The 15,948-nt window shown below is 47.6% G+C and overlaps 1 protein-coding gene across 3 annotated transcripts in view; it reads right to left on the bottom strand.

The window, feature by feature from the left end:
- Positions 1-15,948, bottom strand: part of NGEF (neuronal guanine nucleotide exchange factor) — a 48,705-nt gene that overhangs the window by 2,837 nt on the left and 29,920 nt on the right. For all 3 annotated transcript variants that reach the window (XM_048313828.1, XM_048313829.1, XM_048313830.1), the window contains 9 exons: positions 11,933-12,093; positions 11,640-11,792; positions 9,692-9,821; positions 8,862-8,936; positions 6,837-6,926; positions 5,150-5,313; positions 3,565-3,720; positions 1,014-1,093; positions 465-569 (listed from right to left, as the gene is read on the bottom strand). In XM_048313828.1, the coding sequence (XP_048169785.1) occupies positions 465-569; positions 1,014-1,093; positions 3,565-3,720; positions 5,150-5,313; positions 6,837-6,926; positions 8,862-8,936; positions 9,692-9,821; positions 11,640-11,792; positions 11,933-12,093 (1,114 nt within the window). The remainder of the gene's footprint in view (positions 1-464; positions 570-1,013; positions 1,094-3,564; positions 3,721-5,149; positions 5,314-6,836; positions 6,927-8,861; positions 8,937-9,691; positions 9,822-11,639; positions 11,793-11,932; positions 12,094-15,948) is intronic.

The raw sequence follows: 15,948 nt of genomic DNA, 5'->3' as shown, positions 1-15,948 counted from the left end.
GTGAGAACAATTGGCTCAAGGGATGCCAGCAGAAAGCAGGCACTGCTGCCACCAAGTGCTCTCTGCTGCCCCTGGAGCTACAGGAGTGGTCCCCAGCAGACACCCAATGTGACTGAGACCACCTGTAAGAGTTGCCCCAGAGAGCAGGACCACGTGACTGTGAACCATCATGAAGATAAGAACGGCACTGGGTTATATCTGGGGTGGCTGTGCCAGCTCTACCATGCCCACAGCTGCTGCTGGGACAGCTGTGCCAGTGCTGCCACAGCTTAGGCAACTTGGATTGGCTATTAGAAGGCAGTAACTTCCTTCTCTGGCTGCGACACTGATGCCAGAGTCTCTCCCTGGCTAGAGAGAGAGAGACTAGCAGCTGCCTGTCTGGAGCAAAGCCCATCCTTCCACAGGGACTCCCATCCCCATCCCCATCCCCATCCCCATCCCCATCCCCATCCCATCCCCTGTACCGTCATCTGTCTTGTCCAGGATGTTTAGGACATCAGCCAGTTCTAAGGAGAGCTCATCAGGCTGCTGGGCCACATACGGGTGGACACACTGGATCTGTGGGCAGTCTGCCAAGGAACAGGGCAAGAGTGAGGGACTGGGGTGGAACCTCTTGAAGGACTGCACAGCTTGGGTGTAGCCCATGAGCTTTGCACCTGGTCCCTCTGATCTGGTCGGGACCCTGGGGAAGCCAGGGAATGCCCCAGCCACAGGGACTGGGGAAGCAACTCTTGGGAAGGGAGCTGGGTTCATGTCACCACCATAGTGCCAGCCATGGGCAGCCTGGGTGGAGGGAGGGTGCCGGTGCAGCCCAGCAGCCCAGGTTGGAAGGGGGTGAAGCCAGGGCCAGGCCTAGAGACATGCAGGTATTGATGGTGGAAAATGAGGGGAGCCCAGGGAGGGGGTTTGGCTTTGGCAAAGGTCCCAGATATGTGGCTGCAGTGAGATCAGGCAGAATAAGGTGCCCTGGGGTAGGGGTGAAGAGCTCCCAGGTCCCATGCTGTGTCTCTTACCAACAAGTCTGGATGTAAATGAAACAAATTTGGTTCTCCGGTTTGGGGCCAGTGAAATCATCCAGCGCTTCATTTCACTCCTGGATAGGGGAGACAAACCAAGGCTGTGAACGTGAAAGAGTTATAGGGGCCCCAGTTCTTCTGCCCAGCCAGTCCTGGACTTCATATTCTTCCTCCCAGCCTTTTCTTGCCTCCCCATCCAGGGTCCTGGGCTCAGTGGTGATGCTGAGCCCCACTGTTGTACACCGCAGCTGGGATGTCACATGTGGCACAGTGCTCCAAGCCCTGCTGCACAGCCCTGGCTGTCCCCCCACAGGCAGCATGGTCCCTCTCTGGGGAGCAGCACTGCTGCTGAGAGCCGGCAGCGAGGTGGGGGGCCTGGCATTCTCTGAGAAGTAACAAGCAAAGGCAGCTCCTGGCTGGGCTGGTCAACAGGAGCAGTTTTTCCTGGAGATAAGCAGTTACAGGAACCATTTATTCCCAGAACTGCTGTGTGGGAACATTTAAAGGGCAGAGCTGATTAATTCCCTTGCAGAAGAACACTGCAGCACACCAAGGGTACCACTTGCTTGGCAGCAAGACCCATGTGAACAGCACGCTGCAAAACCTGGACTTGCAGTTGGGAGGGTGATGATCTCACAAATGCTAGAGAAGTGCCAGGCCTGGCTCCCCTCAGGCTTCCCTCAGCCCCATTAGGAAATGGGGCAGTTCACCTTCACAGGCTCCAGCTCCTGCCTGGAGGGCCAGCTGTGCTGCCAGAGAGCCAGAATTTTCTACTTTCTCAGGCAGTTTTAAAGCCTGAGCTTGCCACACATGAAAAGCCATGGGAGTGTCTTCTGAGAAGAGAGGGCCCTGAAAGGGGGATGTAAAGGACAAGTGTTGGTAGATTGATCTGGGGGGTTGGGAATACTTTATACTTCAGTGATGAAGCACAATGCCAAGCACCAGTGGAAACACCTGCAGGTCCAGTGGAAACACCATGAACGTGTGCAGGATGAAGGCCTTGTGCCCAGAGGAGCTATATATAACATGTAGAGGTCAAACCCAGGGTGCTTGTGGCCCTGTCTGCATGCTGGCCCTGCACGCAGATCCTTGCAGGGCTCTATGGATCCGCCCACAGTGCCCAGCTCCGCTCAGCCTGCAAGGAGCCCCCCCCACACTCTTATTTCTGTCAGTGCAACTGGTTGTGTCCAAATAAAGTCTCAGCTCCTGGCAGAGCCCACCCAGGACATGAGTTGCAAGCTGCCACTGAGCAAGTCTTGTTGCCTGATGCAAGACCTGCAAGAGCTGTGGAACAGATGCAGAAGTCTCTGTTTGGCACCCACTTATCTCTTCTAATTGTTTAGTTTTTCAGTCTGTGTCCAGTAGTGCCTCCATCATTCCTGCACCTCTGGAACAGCAGCCTTCAGCAGTTGCTATGTCACATTTCAGTGCTCAAGACCTGTTGGCAAGCTATGTTCTGGATCACACACTTGCTGTGGCCACCTAGAAGATGGGACAGGATGCAGAGCATGGACCTGCAACTGCCTCCCCTGAGCTGAGCAAATCCTGGCCTGGTTTATCGTTTGCTTCACAGCCAAGCCTCACAGACGTCACACATGCGCTTGCCCTGCATAGTGTGACTGACATCTCTATTTTCAGTGCAGCAGAGCTGCAGCCACATGTCTGGGGAGAAGGTGCAGCTGCTCACTCTACTGGGTTGCTCATTGTCCTGATGCTGATGCTGCAGTGGGGGGGGTCAGGGTACAACCCTGGGGCTGGTGTTCATTTAGGAATATGGATGATGAACACGAGCCTACTGACAGCAGATAACATCAAGCCGGGGATGTGCATTGTCTCTAGGAGCTGTTTAGCTGGTGGCTAGAAAATGTGGGCCTGGTAATGCTTGAGTCAGTGAGAAAGCTATGCCCTATGCTCCAAAACAATCGGGTCAATGCTAGCACAGCTGAATCATTTGCCCAGCCTGAGCTTGTTGGAGCCTGAAGTGAAAAATCAGTGAACCAGAAAATCTGTATCCAGGGAGACAAGGAGGCCCTGAGCAGCAGAAGGGCTGCACAAGATTAGCACTGGCTGTGGAGGCACAGAGGAAGCAGCCTTTTCTCCCACCTTCACCCACAAGCAGGAGACACTTTGCTTCATAGGGCTGGTCAGGCATGGCCATGATCCTTGTGAGTCAGTGGAGCCATTGGAGTGTGTCAGTGTATATACTGCTTGGTTTTACTTTCCGAATATGCTGCAGGCTGTAAATCAGCTGGGCCCCTGCGCCTGGGCTGATTTCTGACCTCTCTGTCCCAGAACAGGAACTGCCTGCCTGTCCTCCACCCTGGATGCCTCACATGCACTGTACAGGAGAGAAACCTGCCTAAGTGACCGGTGCCTTTCAGCAGCCTCGGGGGAGTTATGTTGGGCAGAGAGGTTGGTAGGGCCAGCCCAGCTGCAGCAGTGGGATCCCTCCCTGCCCACCCCTGGAAAGCCTGGACAGCTGGTCCCCATTCAGGCAGGATGTAGGGAGAGAGCGCTGCTGAGCGCTGGCAGGGTGACTGGTACTCACTGGGATGATGCCTTCAGCATGTAGCTGGCCTCCCGGTCATCTGCATTCTCCAGCAGCCTCAAGATGAAGACGTTGGCCAAACTCTGCCCCTGATCTTCTAACTCCTCTACCCGAAGAAGCCCTCGGGGAGCAGAGTCGAACACTTGGTACTTGTCCCTGGGAGAGGTTAGAGAGATTAGGAAAAACTGTGGTTATTGCAGGAGACTTTGACTTCAGCCACCCAGAACTGTACTGAGGACACAGACCAGGAGCTGCTGCATAGCAGGAGGAAAAAAGATGTCCTGCTGTGGGAAGGGATGAGCGTGTGGCTATGAAAACCCACTGCAAAGCAAGGAACCCACTCCTTGCTCTATGCTGGGCATCCCTCAGCGCCTGGAACAAGTTTCTTGCTCTGTCTGAGCTCCCCACATCCAAAACACAGGCGGCGCTCCCTCAAAGGGAGGGAATTAAGTGAGGCTTAATTCATTCCTATTCATAAAGTGCCTCTGTGTTTTCTGGATACGAGTTGCCACAGAAGCAAAACATTTCCCAGTGTACAGACACTGCAGCAACATGTTCATTAGGAACAGTGGGTGGGCAAGGTGCTCCCTACCAGTGGGTCTAGTTCACGCCACAAAGAGTGTGCTGTTCTCTGCTGCTGTATTTCACCAGTGTCTGCTTGCACAAGACACAATCCTCAGCACAACAACATCCTCCTCCTCCTGAGGCAGGTTATACCATGTCAAATATAACTGCTGGCCTCAGGCCGAAATTTATACCACTCCCTGCTACTCTAACATTCTAGTCGGCTTTCTTAGAGTTTTAACTGACTAAATCTGAGCTGCTCTTCAGGCAGTGATAAGTCAAAAATCACTTCTTGACCGGAAGACAGGTCTCTGGGGTCAGCCCACCAGCCAATGTAACTCACTGCCACCCTGCAGAAACTGCTGGATGCATGGTCACTTACTGTCGCTGTTGCACGCAGGGATGGTGAAAAGAATTACAACATAAGGCAGGTCAGATGATATGGCCGAAGCAACAGCTAAGACCACGTTTAATGGAAAGCTCATCTTTTATAGTGTGGTTCACAATAAAGAAATTACATGATTGGCCTATTCACCCATCACCTCTCAAGGTGATAGGTTGAGTGGTATAACGCCCATCTGTAAATATTTTTCCATGTACCCAAAACAATATGCAGTTCTCATAACAATTATGCAGCTGCGAAGAGTTTACTTTTCTCTAACTGCTTTCTCATGAGAAACTGCGTGAGAATGAAAGCTTCTCACAGGAAAGCTGTGAGAAGCTTGGGAGAAGCTCTCTACTAGCTTTTTAGCATCCACAGCTTACCCTGCTGGCAGACCTGGCCTGGGATCTGTGTAACTCCTGTTGGCCATAAATTTTCAGCTGGAGAGAGCTGTGCCACACATGAAGAGTCAGCTGTGCTCAAAGGCAAGGTGACTGCTGGAGGGAGGTGTACATGTCAGGCCAGGATACCCTCCCTGTGCCTGAGGGACAGGATGGGGTCACAGCATCACAGCTTGGATACACCTGGGGCAATAGAACTAATGAAGTATTCCATGTACTACCTGAATTTTGCACTCACCCAGGAATTTGCCGGCAAATCACCAGCAGATCATTGAAAAGGAACAGGTAGATTTCTCTGAAGAGTTTCTTGGTGCGAAGCGTTCGTGATGTCTTTGGACCATTCATTTGCTGCAGTTCCCCCTGCTTCAGCAGCCAGCGGGAGTGAGAGATGATGGGTACAGACTAGAAGGGAGGAAAAGATGGCAAAGTTTAGGAGAGCAGCAAAACCCCACGGATTCAAGTGGTTGTGATGCTGAAAGCAACAAGAGATGCACAATAAAGGGTGGTGAACTCCCATCACCACAAGTTGCACTGCAGAGGCTGGAGCAGAGCTGCGAGGAGAGGGCAGTGTGCTCTGCCATCTACACAGCCCAGCACAGTGTGACAGAAGTCAGACAGGGGCACAGCAGGGGCCTGAGGGTGGGCAAACATTTAAGGATGGCAATGCGGGAGTGCCAAGTGCTGGAATGAAACAACAACCTATGCCCTGATCTCTTTCTGAGAGATCACGTCACCTAGGCTGAACTTTCCTGGATAGGGAGATTGACTTTCAAAACCACGGATTTGGCCTTTTGGCTACAAAACACCCCAGGTTAAACAGGTTTCTTCTGGTTGGGTTTGTCCCAGTCAGGAGGAGATACTGTCCACGCACCCACCACAGCACTTCTGCTAGAGTTTTAACACATATTGTTCTAAAACCAAGAAGCCCAGGACAAAGCACATCTTGTATTAGAAGAACACTACACTTCCAAATGACTGAAATATTAAAAAAGATCTGTATTACTGCAACTCTTTCCACCTTTGCTCCCAGTGCTCATCATATGCATGGTGGCACAGTCTTTCTTTTCACCTCCTTGCACTCTTCTCCCCAGAAGTTCCCAAGAAGTGCCAGTTCCCAAGGCAGATCTGCTCCAGAGATGAACCAGCTCCTGCCTGTCATTACAGCCTCTGCTGTACAAGAGGTGGAGGCAGCTGTGTAACTCCCCTAACCTACTGCTGTCCTGTGGACTGTGGTCCGGCCCTGACACACTGATAAAGTGCTCTATAAAAATCAAATTTTTTTGTTTTCAGTTGTTCAGGTACATAAAAAGATTGCTGGGAAGCTAAATATGATCCTTAAAGTTTGTGAAGCAGACAGACCTGAGAAGCATCTCTATAGCATTCAAGAAAAGAACTGACAACTTCAGACTCAGCACTGGAATTCCATGGTATATATCACCTGAGATCTGGTCAGACACCCCTAAATACTGATTCAGTAATTCCCTCAGTGGAGCCAAAACAGATCAGCAACAGATATTTAGAGACTGTACACAATGCATAAGTACAGGAAAGAATTAAAATGGTGGGACAGTCTTTGTTTGGGTATTTTTCAGTTTTAAAGTGTTTCGCTTTGTAGCTTTCATCTACCTTTAACATAACTTGTATGTAAAATAACAATTGAAAGCTGACCTGCATTTTGAAGAGAGGTGAAAGGGAAGAGCCAGACCTGAGTGCTGGAGCACAGTGCACAGGAGAGGTGATGCCAGTGTGTCCCACCTGCGTACGTGCACACCATGCTAGCCTTGGTGCTGCCCCAGCCTCTGCAGCAGGTGTGCACTGAGCACACACGGGTGCTGTGCCTGCAGCAGCCCCTTTGGAGGGGCCCCTTCGAAAGCTGTCTGCAAAGTGCAGGCAGTGAACCAAAACTGCCCAGCCTGTGCTTATACCTTGATCTTGAATTCCAGTTTCTTCTGGATGCTGATCATCTGCTCTGTTCGGCTCATCTTCCGGACACCTTCATTACATGCTTTCACCACCTGGGAAAAGAGAGCACAAAGGTTTGTTTCTGCTGGCCTTAAGCAGGTAAGTGATGAGGGACAGTGTGAAAAGGGTTGACCATGATCAGGTAAGTGTCCTGCTGTAACAGGAATTGACCAAGCCACGCTCTTTTATCAGCACTGTGTTTGCATGAAAAAGAGAAGGGAAAAAACCCCCAAAACCAGAACAACCAAAAAGCTCCCAAAGACCCAGAAGGTGTTGCAAGTGGAAGCTGACCATCAGAGGACATGTTAGGTGACTACATTCAGTTACTGAACCAGACAGTATAAAACAGTGCTTCTGCTTGCACAGCAAAAGGAACAGCTCGTTTTCCAGATCCTGACACACCATGTATCTCGTTGTCCCCGTTCCCAGCACTTGAAATGAGGTACATGTGCAGTATCATCTTCAAGGAGAGAATGAAGCCAAACATCTTCTTTTCAAAAATGCAAATGCTGTAATTCTGCCAAGGAGCACTACATGCCAGGACTATGAAATGTCCCAGAGAAAGAGACGTTCATCATACAGAGCCCATCTGTGTTCGGAGTACAAACTTTTAACTGAAAAACCACAACCAACGTGCAAGCACTGCGCTGTTCCAGGGACCTTAACCTAGATGCCACTGCCTGTTTCATAAGGAGCAACTCTCTTGAGAACTGGCTAGGTAGAAAAATTACATTGGAGAACAAGCTCCACGTTGTGCTCTGCTTCTGCTACTCAAAATCCATCAGAGTATCAGCAACTGAAACAGTGATCAGCTCTTCCCTCTCAAATAGAAAGAGAGAAAATAAGCCTACAGAAAAAATAAGCATCAGATAGTCTCTGTTGTGATGCCTGTACCTAGCTGGATATTAGGTATCTAAGCATGAACACTTACAGGTAAGTGTTTAACCGTGCAAAAGAATTAGCAAACTGATCATGTCAGTCACTGATAACTGAATACAAACCCAGCATTTTTCCATCAGCAGCTGTAGTCATCTGCATGCTACAGAAGCAGCCTTTCTCAGGCTACTGACCAATGGAAAAATAATTGGCTACCAGGTGTGTCAAGAGGGATTCTGCGAACACTAACGCAATGGTGAACATCCTTCATTGATAAGGTTCCCATCCTTATCCCTAGTGATCTTCAAGTGTACACTTCCTAGACTGGTACAGGGCAAATCCAAGAGCCTATTCTGTTCTAGTGTATCAGTCAGAAGCTGCAGGCCCATCCTCAGACTGATGTTCTAGCACAGTTTTCAATTTCAAATACTGTGTTGAACTACAGGAGTCAGGAAGTGTTCCAAGCTCCTGATGAAGAAGAGCTGAAACACTGTCCCAGCCCATGTAGCTGCCAGCTACATCCAGACCATTCAGATAGGGCATTATCCTGTCTAGCCATTTCAGGAACAGCCCAGATGGGATACATCCCACTACCTTCCTGGGGTTTTGTACACAGCAGTAACTAGCACAACTGAACACCACACCTACCTACCAGCTTCAGGGAAGAGGGCTAAAAGCTGGCTTGTGTACTTCACTAGAAGCTGTTATTCTAGGTCAGAGGAAGAAGTGTGCTGTGTCAGAGGAAACCTGACACAGTTGTACTCTGCACCTAATCACACCTCTCAGTGGGATCCATCACCTTCAGGTGTCTGCAAAACCAGTTTGTGTTCTTGCAGACTCTAAGGGAAAACATTCTCTGTCCTTTCCTATGGCAGAAACATACATCTATTGTTAGCAAGGGATTTGTTGTCACTGACATCTAAGTGCAAGTAGACTAGTCCATCTTTCAGACTTTAGGAAAAAAAAAACCTCTTGAAACACAGTGACAGGATTCAGAGAAACAGCTCCAGGATAGAATGTAGTCTGCAGGTGATTTTTTCAGGGGCATGTGTATGTGGAAGGAGCATGGTGGTTTAATCTTAATGGCCTTCTGTTAACTTATTCAAACTTACTGTTTCCAGTTCTTTATGTGCATCCAGGGCAGTGGATTCCCTGTCAGATTTCTCTTCCACTTTCTTCAAAATATTCTGCAGGGGAGGAAAGGCTGTGTTAATGCTGATCCCAATGTGAGAGCACAGAAAGGTCTTTGCTAGCCTACAAATTACTTCTGGCCATCAGCCTAATTACAGTAAAGGTAACAGAGTACAGTGACTCTCACCTCTTAGTTCCTCTTTCTCATTAAAACCTGTTCCCATCTGACCTTATATGCAAGAGAAATATAACAGGCAGATTCTTATTTTATAAAAATAAATTAATAAGTAACTAGAGCTGGCACTAACAGACAGTGTTATTGGTAATCCCAGTGGGTTCAGACCATTTGGGACTGAGCTGCTTCCTCATCCCTAAAAGCATGTTCTCCAGCAGTGTTTAGATAAGATGGCAAAGCACAGGAAGAAAATGGCTGACAGTCTGGCCCAAGCCACAACGGTGTAGCATCCCTATGTCATCCAGCTGTTCTGCATTTGTGTGTCATCATCCTAACCATCAAGCAGCTGGGTTAATGGACTGTTGCTACCCCTTCTGGCAGCTAAACAAAGTTCCTCCTCAACTCTTTCACTCAGTAAAAGCTATCTGGCAAATTCTACACTAATTTGGGGATGGACTCTGAGTGACTGAAATCCTTTTCCCATAGTTATGGAGAATGTCTGATTCTGTGGAAAGGCTTCATTAAGTTGTAGGGTCAATTGTGGCTGTATCTAAGCCCCATTCACAGCTGCTGGAAAGGAAAATTCCAGGAGTGATCCAGAAGACCTTTGTGAGAGAGAGAAGAGCAAAACTCTACCTGCACCAGCAGCTTGAGCCGAGTGATCCTTTGAAATGGCAGAATCAGGAAGGAAGAAAAGGACAGGCCTTTGCACTTGGGATCCAGCTCCAGCTGTGAGATCACTTCCCGAAAGGCTGGTTTGTCCTGCCTGAGAGGAGAGACAGAGAAACTGAGAATTTTGAGTGCTACCCTGCCTGGGACTCTAGTATACGGCTGGTGACCCAAAAGTGGTTTGGTCCCGGAGACAGCATCTGCCTGGCCTCTCCCAATAGGAGAGAAGAGGGGAGGAGGGGACTGAATGCCTCTGGGTGTATTTTAGTTTAAAACTATTTATAGTGTTGGGGGAGGGAAAAAATAGTCTTCTAATGTACAAGCCATGGCAATGTTCATATGTGTTCATATCCAGCTCAGCAGCATACGCTGCGTGTGTAGGTGTATGTGAATGGGGTGTGTGTGTCCAAGTAAATGAGTCAGAGGCATAATTATATATTTTTACACAGTTGGAACTCTGTGATAAGCTGAAATTCATACAGTTATAAGAACAAGACAAGCCACAAAGCAGCTCAAGCTTGAACATTCCTTGCTGCTTAGCTAGAGGATGGTAATCATTATCTGGCCTGAGAAGGGCAGGGGCCGTGCCCGTGCCTTCCCTGATGGTATTTGCAGGAGATGAGGGCACAGCTGGGCCACAGACACAGCTGTGCAGAGCAGAGCAGTCCCGGCTGCCACAGGCAGACAAAGCTTCCTGGCAGCCACGGGCTGTTGGAGTCCTGGCTAGCCGAAACAGCGTGGATGCAGAGGTTGATAACTGTGCAAAACCTGTATTGTGCGTTCTTTAAAACATTCGAAAGAAGCCACTGGCAGTGTTCCTCCCTTCTGCAGCAGGTACCTGTGTGACAGTGTGACTCACAGCAGAATGGACCTGCGTGTGTCCGAGGAACAGTCAAATGGGGGGAACTGTGACACACCTCAGGCTTTGAGTTCAGCCAAGTGTTGCAAAATTTCTGTGCTAGCTGGGAGCCTGGGGAAGGGAGCCTGTTCTTTTCAATTTGCTTTATGTTTTCCCGCAGACAAAAGAAATGCTGCCCTCTGAATTCACACTTAGGAATACCTCATCTCCAACAGGTCCTTTTCAAGTAATCTAGCCTATTGCTGCTTTGCTTCTAAGTGTTTCGATAATGGCTGTGGGCAAACTGTTTCTATTCTGCAGCTGTATTGCTCACCTCTGACTGAAGGAAACTCTGTGGTACCCTCCTTTTGGAGAGAACAGCTGGCCAAGCTCAATAGAGGCCCCTTAAAATGCTTTTTTTCCCTCAAAAGTTTGAGAGCAGAGAAAGGAAAGGATTAGAGATTGTTACACTCGCCTGAACCAGCTGCTGCTATAGGAGAAAATACACTGCAGCATGTGCAATGGGCTGTCCTAAAAGAATCCAGGACATTGTAACTAGAGAAAAATTGATTCTCCTCCTCTGAAAGACAAGCTTGTAGGGCACTTGTTGTTTTGAGCTGGTATCAGGGAATTCCTACTGGACCAAAAGACTTGCTAAACTTGAAAAATACTACAAAAATATCTTGGATTATATCCTCAGGCCTAGGTCTGTGTGTGTAACACTAGAATGTAAAGAAAACAGCTTTTTTTCCCTCCTTTTAAGAAAATCCTGTTTTCTGAAAAAGAATTAGGTATGAACTTTGGGAAGGTCAAATGCCTTGCGGAGAAGGTTGGGAAAAGCAGTGGCTGTTCTTGTCATCAGAGATCTATATTATATTCTTGGTCTTCCATCTCTTGCCTCTACTTGCAGTTTAAAAATATGTGCATTTCAGAAGCATATGGCCCTGCATGCACCACAAATATTTCCTACAGTTGAGAAATGGTGGCTTTGAATTTACTTTCCATGTTACCTGCATCAACCCATCTGTGGCCTGTACAGTTTTACAAAACAGTCCAGCAACAAGGTGTAGAACTCACAGAAGCTGCTTGTAGGCTCTCTCCTGGTAGGTCTGGTTGGAGACGTAGGTGATATACACAGAGAAGTGATTAACTGTGTGCTGGTAGACAATATCACACACGTCTGAGATCACGATGTTCTCTTCTACCCGCTGCTCGAGGTCCAACAGGAAGCTAGATGAGAAAGTCAGCACCCATATTAATTGTGACCTATCTGTCCCAGCCAATTCCCAGGAGAAATCAGCTCCTCCATCCCTCTACAACTGCAGTTACCTAAAGCTACTGCTTTCAGTGCCATTCAGCAGCTGACTTACCGCTCGCTGACAGCCATGACATCCAGCACATTGGAGAAGAGGATGTGTGCCTCAGACTGGTGTAAGATCTTTTTCAGACGCTCGTTCTCCATGAAGTGAGACACCAGCAGATTCAGACTCTTGTAATACGATGCTTCGGAAGTAACCAGCTCAAACATGGCCTGGAGAAAATCCCAAAGGTGGAAATCAGCAGGAACCTTCTACAGAGAGGCACACCAGGCATTAATGAGAACATCTGTGCTGCACAGCCACGGACCTTGCACCCGCCCTGCAGGCCCAGGCTGCAGGGTGAGGTAAGCCCACAATGCATTTGCCACATATTACAGGGGACAGTGACTTCAACAGGACAGTTTTCCTCCCACAACCATCAACCCTGACCTAGAGGAAATACAGCGGTTACCGTCCAAGTGAGACTCCCTGGTCAGCCCTGGCCATACACTTTCCTGCCCCAATTCACAACTGACCAGGACAAGACACAGTAGTCCCTAACTACTACCAGAAATCATAAATAGTCTCCAAATTTCAGCCTTTGCTTATCCTGTTAGAAGAGAAAACTCTGGAGCAAAGCTTGGCTTCTTCAGACCAAGGATGTGGTCTCTGGAAGCAGAAAGACAAATTAGTGGTTTGGTTCAGAGATAAAAATCAGTTTAATGAGATGAAGATATAAAGTCTTCTACCTACTGCAAGTGCTGCAGGGACAGTCCACTGTTACCACCCAGAGATCCCCTACTCTCTGTGTACTTTTGTCTCTGTTCAGAGGTAGATACAAAAGGTGTTTATTTGCACAACTACTGAATCCATTAGTTGAAGTAAGATTAACTGAAGATTCTCACAAGAGCTTCAACACAATGAAAAGCTGTTAGATCCTTCAGGCATCTCTTGAAGGTGTATCTTGGGTTCTTTGTTGTAGGGCCCATGGCCCATACTGCCATTACTAAGAGAGGAACCTTTTGGTAGTTCAGTGAAAGTTTTGTTTCCTTGAAGCTAAAGCTGCTACAATGCTCCCCTCCTGCCCACAGCTCCTCTGTTCCAACCTGCTGAGAGGGAGCTGGCCAGGCAGTGCGGGTGCCAGTCCCTGAGCTCTGCTGGCTCTCAGCGGCTGCAGGAGGCCAGCTAGAGTTGAGGAGGTCTGATGGAGCCACAGGTACATGCAGTGTTTTTTGTGATGTGTAGGTAGAAAAATATCTTCTAAATTAGCTGGGGGTCCGTCTTGTGGCTTGGTTGTTGTCTGTCTTTCCTCTTTAAAGAAAGGATTTGGAATTTTTCACTGATCAGTTTTTGGCCTTTTCCTGGAAATATCACTGTGCGTCACATAAGAACTCGAGGTAGAGACCTGGGTTGTGTCCCTGACACTGTGCTGCAGTCCAAGATCTGGGTGGACGGGAACAGCAAGGAGGGACTGCTACTCAATCCAGAGCTGCTAAAATAGCAGTTGAAGTGATATTTCAGCTCTTTGAAGGGTTGGTAGCCTAGGAAATGTTCCCAGTGGGCAGTTAAGTCCAACAGGTCATTTCCTGCACCAGAGGTGGAGGCTGTGCCTGCACAGCCCCCAGAAGGGAGACAGAGCAAAGCATGCAGATACAGATGAACTTAGTCAGTGACCATGGAACAGAAAGTGTTTGAGGAAGAAGAGGATGCTGGATTTTTTTTCAAGGCTAGATTCCTGTTTAGAAAAGTGGAGGAGTATCGGCTCAGCTTCTCCCAGAAGCTTTACCCAGACACCTGCTGAACCTGTGAGTAAACCTCTCTCTTTCTGCATGACTGGCTCAGTCCTAAATGTAACTTTTACAGCTTTAACTGTACCTTTTAATTTGATAAATGAGAGAAGTGCAAATAGGCAAAGATACACAGGATGTGTTGGGACAGCCTGTCCCTTCCAGTTATCCTGGAGATGGACACCCCCAATCATTTTGCACTGCAGCTTTCCCGAGACTCCAAGTCAGGAATATTTTTCTGCCAAGTCTGACTGTAGAATTTGTGTATGTTTGCTGTTTGCCATAGTGGAGGGTGCCAGACCTGCAAGGGCAGGTGCAGAATGCAGGCTATACTAAAGAAATAATGAAATCCATAGTGAAAATATCTGTCTTGTTTGTTCCAATGGGGACAATAAAAAATCACTTTCTATGACACTTTTCAAGCATCCACTGCTCTTCCAGTCAAGTTTCTTGTTTTGATGCTTGAAAACCTGTGTCTTTTTTTTTTTTATCTCGCATTGATAAACTGCTCAGTAATTTTCCATCATTGCCACTAATGAACACCAGATTCCTCTTCTTGTTTTAGTCTCTTTCACTTTGAAGATTATTTCAGATAACCAGCTTTTTCTCTGACTGTTTAAGCCCTGCTCTGTCCCAGCTATGATGGTGTTCCCTTCCTCAGCTATGCAGCAGAGTGTTAACTTCAACTTTCTTTCCATTTATGTACCAGTATTTCTCCCTGTGGTCAAAATAATACTCTTGCTCCACCTTTTCTGACTGAAGACATGCAAGCTCTACTAGTCCCTGTGTTTACTACAGCTTTGAAGGTAAAATGGGTCAGAAAATACAATTTTATCCTTAAGATGTTTACTCCAGAATTTCTGCTGTCCTGTACTTCAGGAAAATTTCCCCAATTCTCCTTCATGAAGCTGAACATTTTGCATTCATCAAATTAAACCCTCACGTACAGCTCACTCTGACAGTTCACATCCAACAGGAGTAGGATTCCAGAACTGCAGGAGCAAGTAGCGCGTGTTATAGCAAGGCTGAATTCAACATCATCTCTTCAATAGCTTCTCTAGCCCTCCTTGTTTTCTGACCTTGATTCTCCTCACAAAGCAAATTCTCCACTCTATCTGTTCAACGTTCAGCCAATTTCACAGCTTTCTGGCTTTGAGAAATTTTATAATCTCTTACTGTGCTAATCCCAGAACAAGCAGGAAGAAAATTTCAGATCTGATAAACTAACAGTGGAGAAGGCACAGCACTTCAGTATGACAGCATTGTCCCATTCTCCAACTGCTTTACTCCTCTGTTTATTTTAACAGTGAGAAGAAAATTGAGCACACTTAATGTGGAGTTCTGGGTTTTAGCAGCACAGAGATTTTTTCCCAAAAACACATACAGGTAATGAATGTAACTTAGCAGAAATGGCAAGCTTTAAAATCTATAATGCACACTTTTAAGCAAATATCTCTCCACAAAAGATTTTTCATTTTGAAGCAAAAATAAAAAGAAAAGCTTGTAATTTTTTCAGATGCCAGACTGTGTTTGTAATGCTGGCACTTGGAAGTACTGTGTTTTTCCAGGTAAACAGAACAAATCCAATATGGGATAACCAGCGCAGAAGAACATGGAAAAGCAACAAATCATTTCAGTCACCTTCAGCCCTAACACTGACACACTAACAGCCTGTGCTTGCCAGCCCAAACTACTGTATATGAACACCAAGTCCCCTCCACTAAGGATGTGAATAACACAGCCCTGCCCATCATACCCTTGGGGTGCACAGTACGAGCCTTTTCAGTGTGACAGTCAAGTTACAGCCTTAGCCAGGACTGGCACTGTGTGCACAAGGTGTTCGTCAGTATGGATTATGCAAGTCTAAGTGAATTTAGCAGGGACTGCTTGCACCCTGAGAAGTTCTTCAGCACTTTGGGTACAATCCTGTGAGCCAGGGCTAAGCAGATACACTGCCACAACCATCTCATCAGAAGCAATCCTGGTGCAGAAGTACAGTCAGACTTGCGGGATTGAGCCTTGGAATGCCCACTGCTCATACAATGCACAGCGCACACAGCCTGCCCTCTCCACTGCTGACTATGAACGCAGTGCTTTGCAGTGACAAAGAGCACTCACACTCCCCATGCTACCCAAAATAGCAACCAGTTGTAAATTGTGGTGTGACTGATGTTGTCATTGCTTGTGACAGCTACCCCCACCCACTCCTTTCACTGTCTGATGCAGTCCTGTAAGTCACAGCACATGGCTCTAAAACAGTGATGTCACCGCACTGCATGGCTAAATGCAAATATACCTGTC

This window comes from Corvus hawaiiensis, chromosome 10 (assembly GCF_020740725.1).
Source record: "Corvus hawaiiensis isolate bCorHaw1 chromosome 10, bCorHaw1.pri.cur, whole genome shotgun sequence".
In the NCBI taxonomy this organism is placed as follows: Eukaryota; Metazoa; Chordata; class Aves; order Passeriformes; family Corvidae; genus Corvus; species Corvus hawaiiensis.
This window is presented reverse-complemented; position numbering and strand designations above follow the sequence as displayed.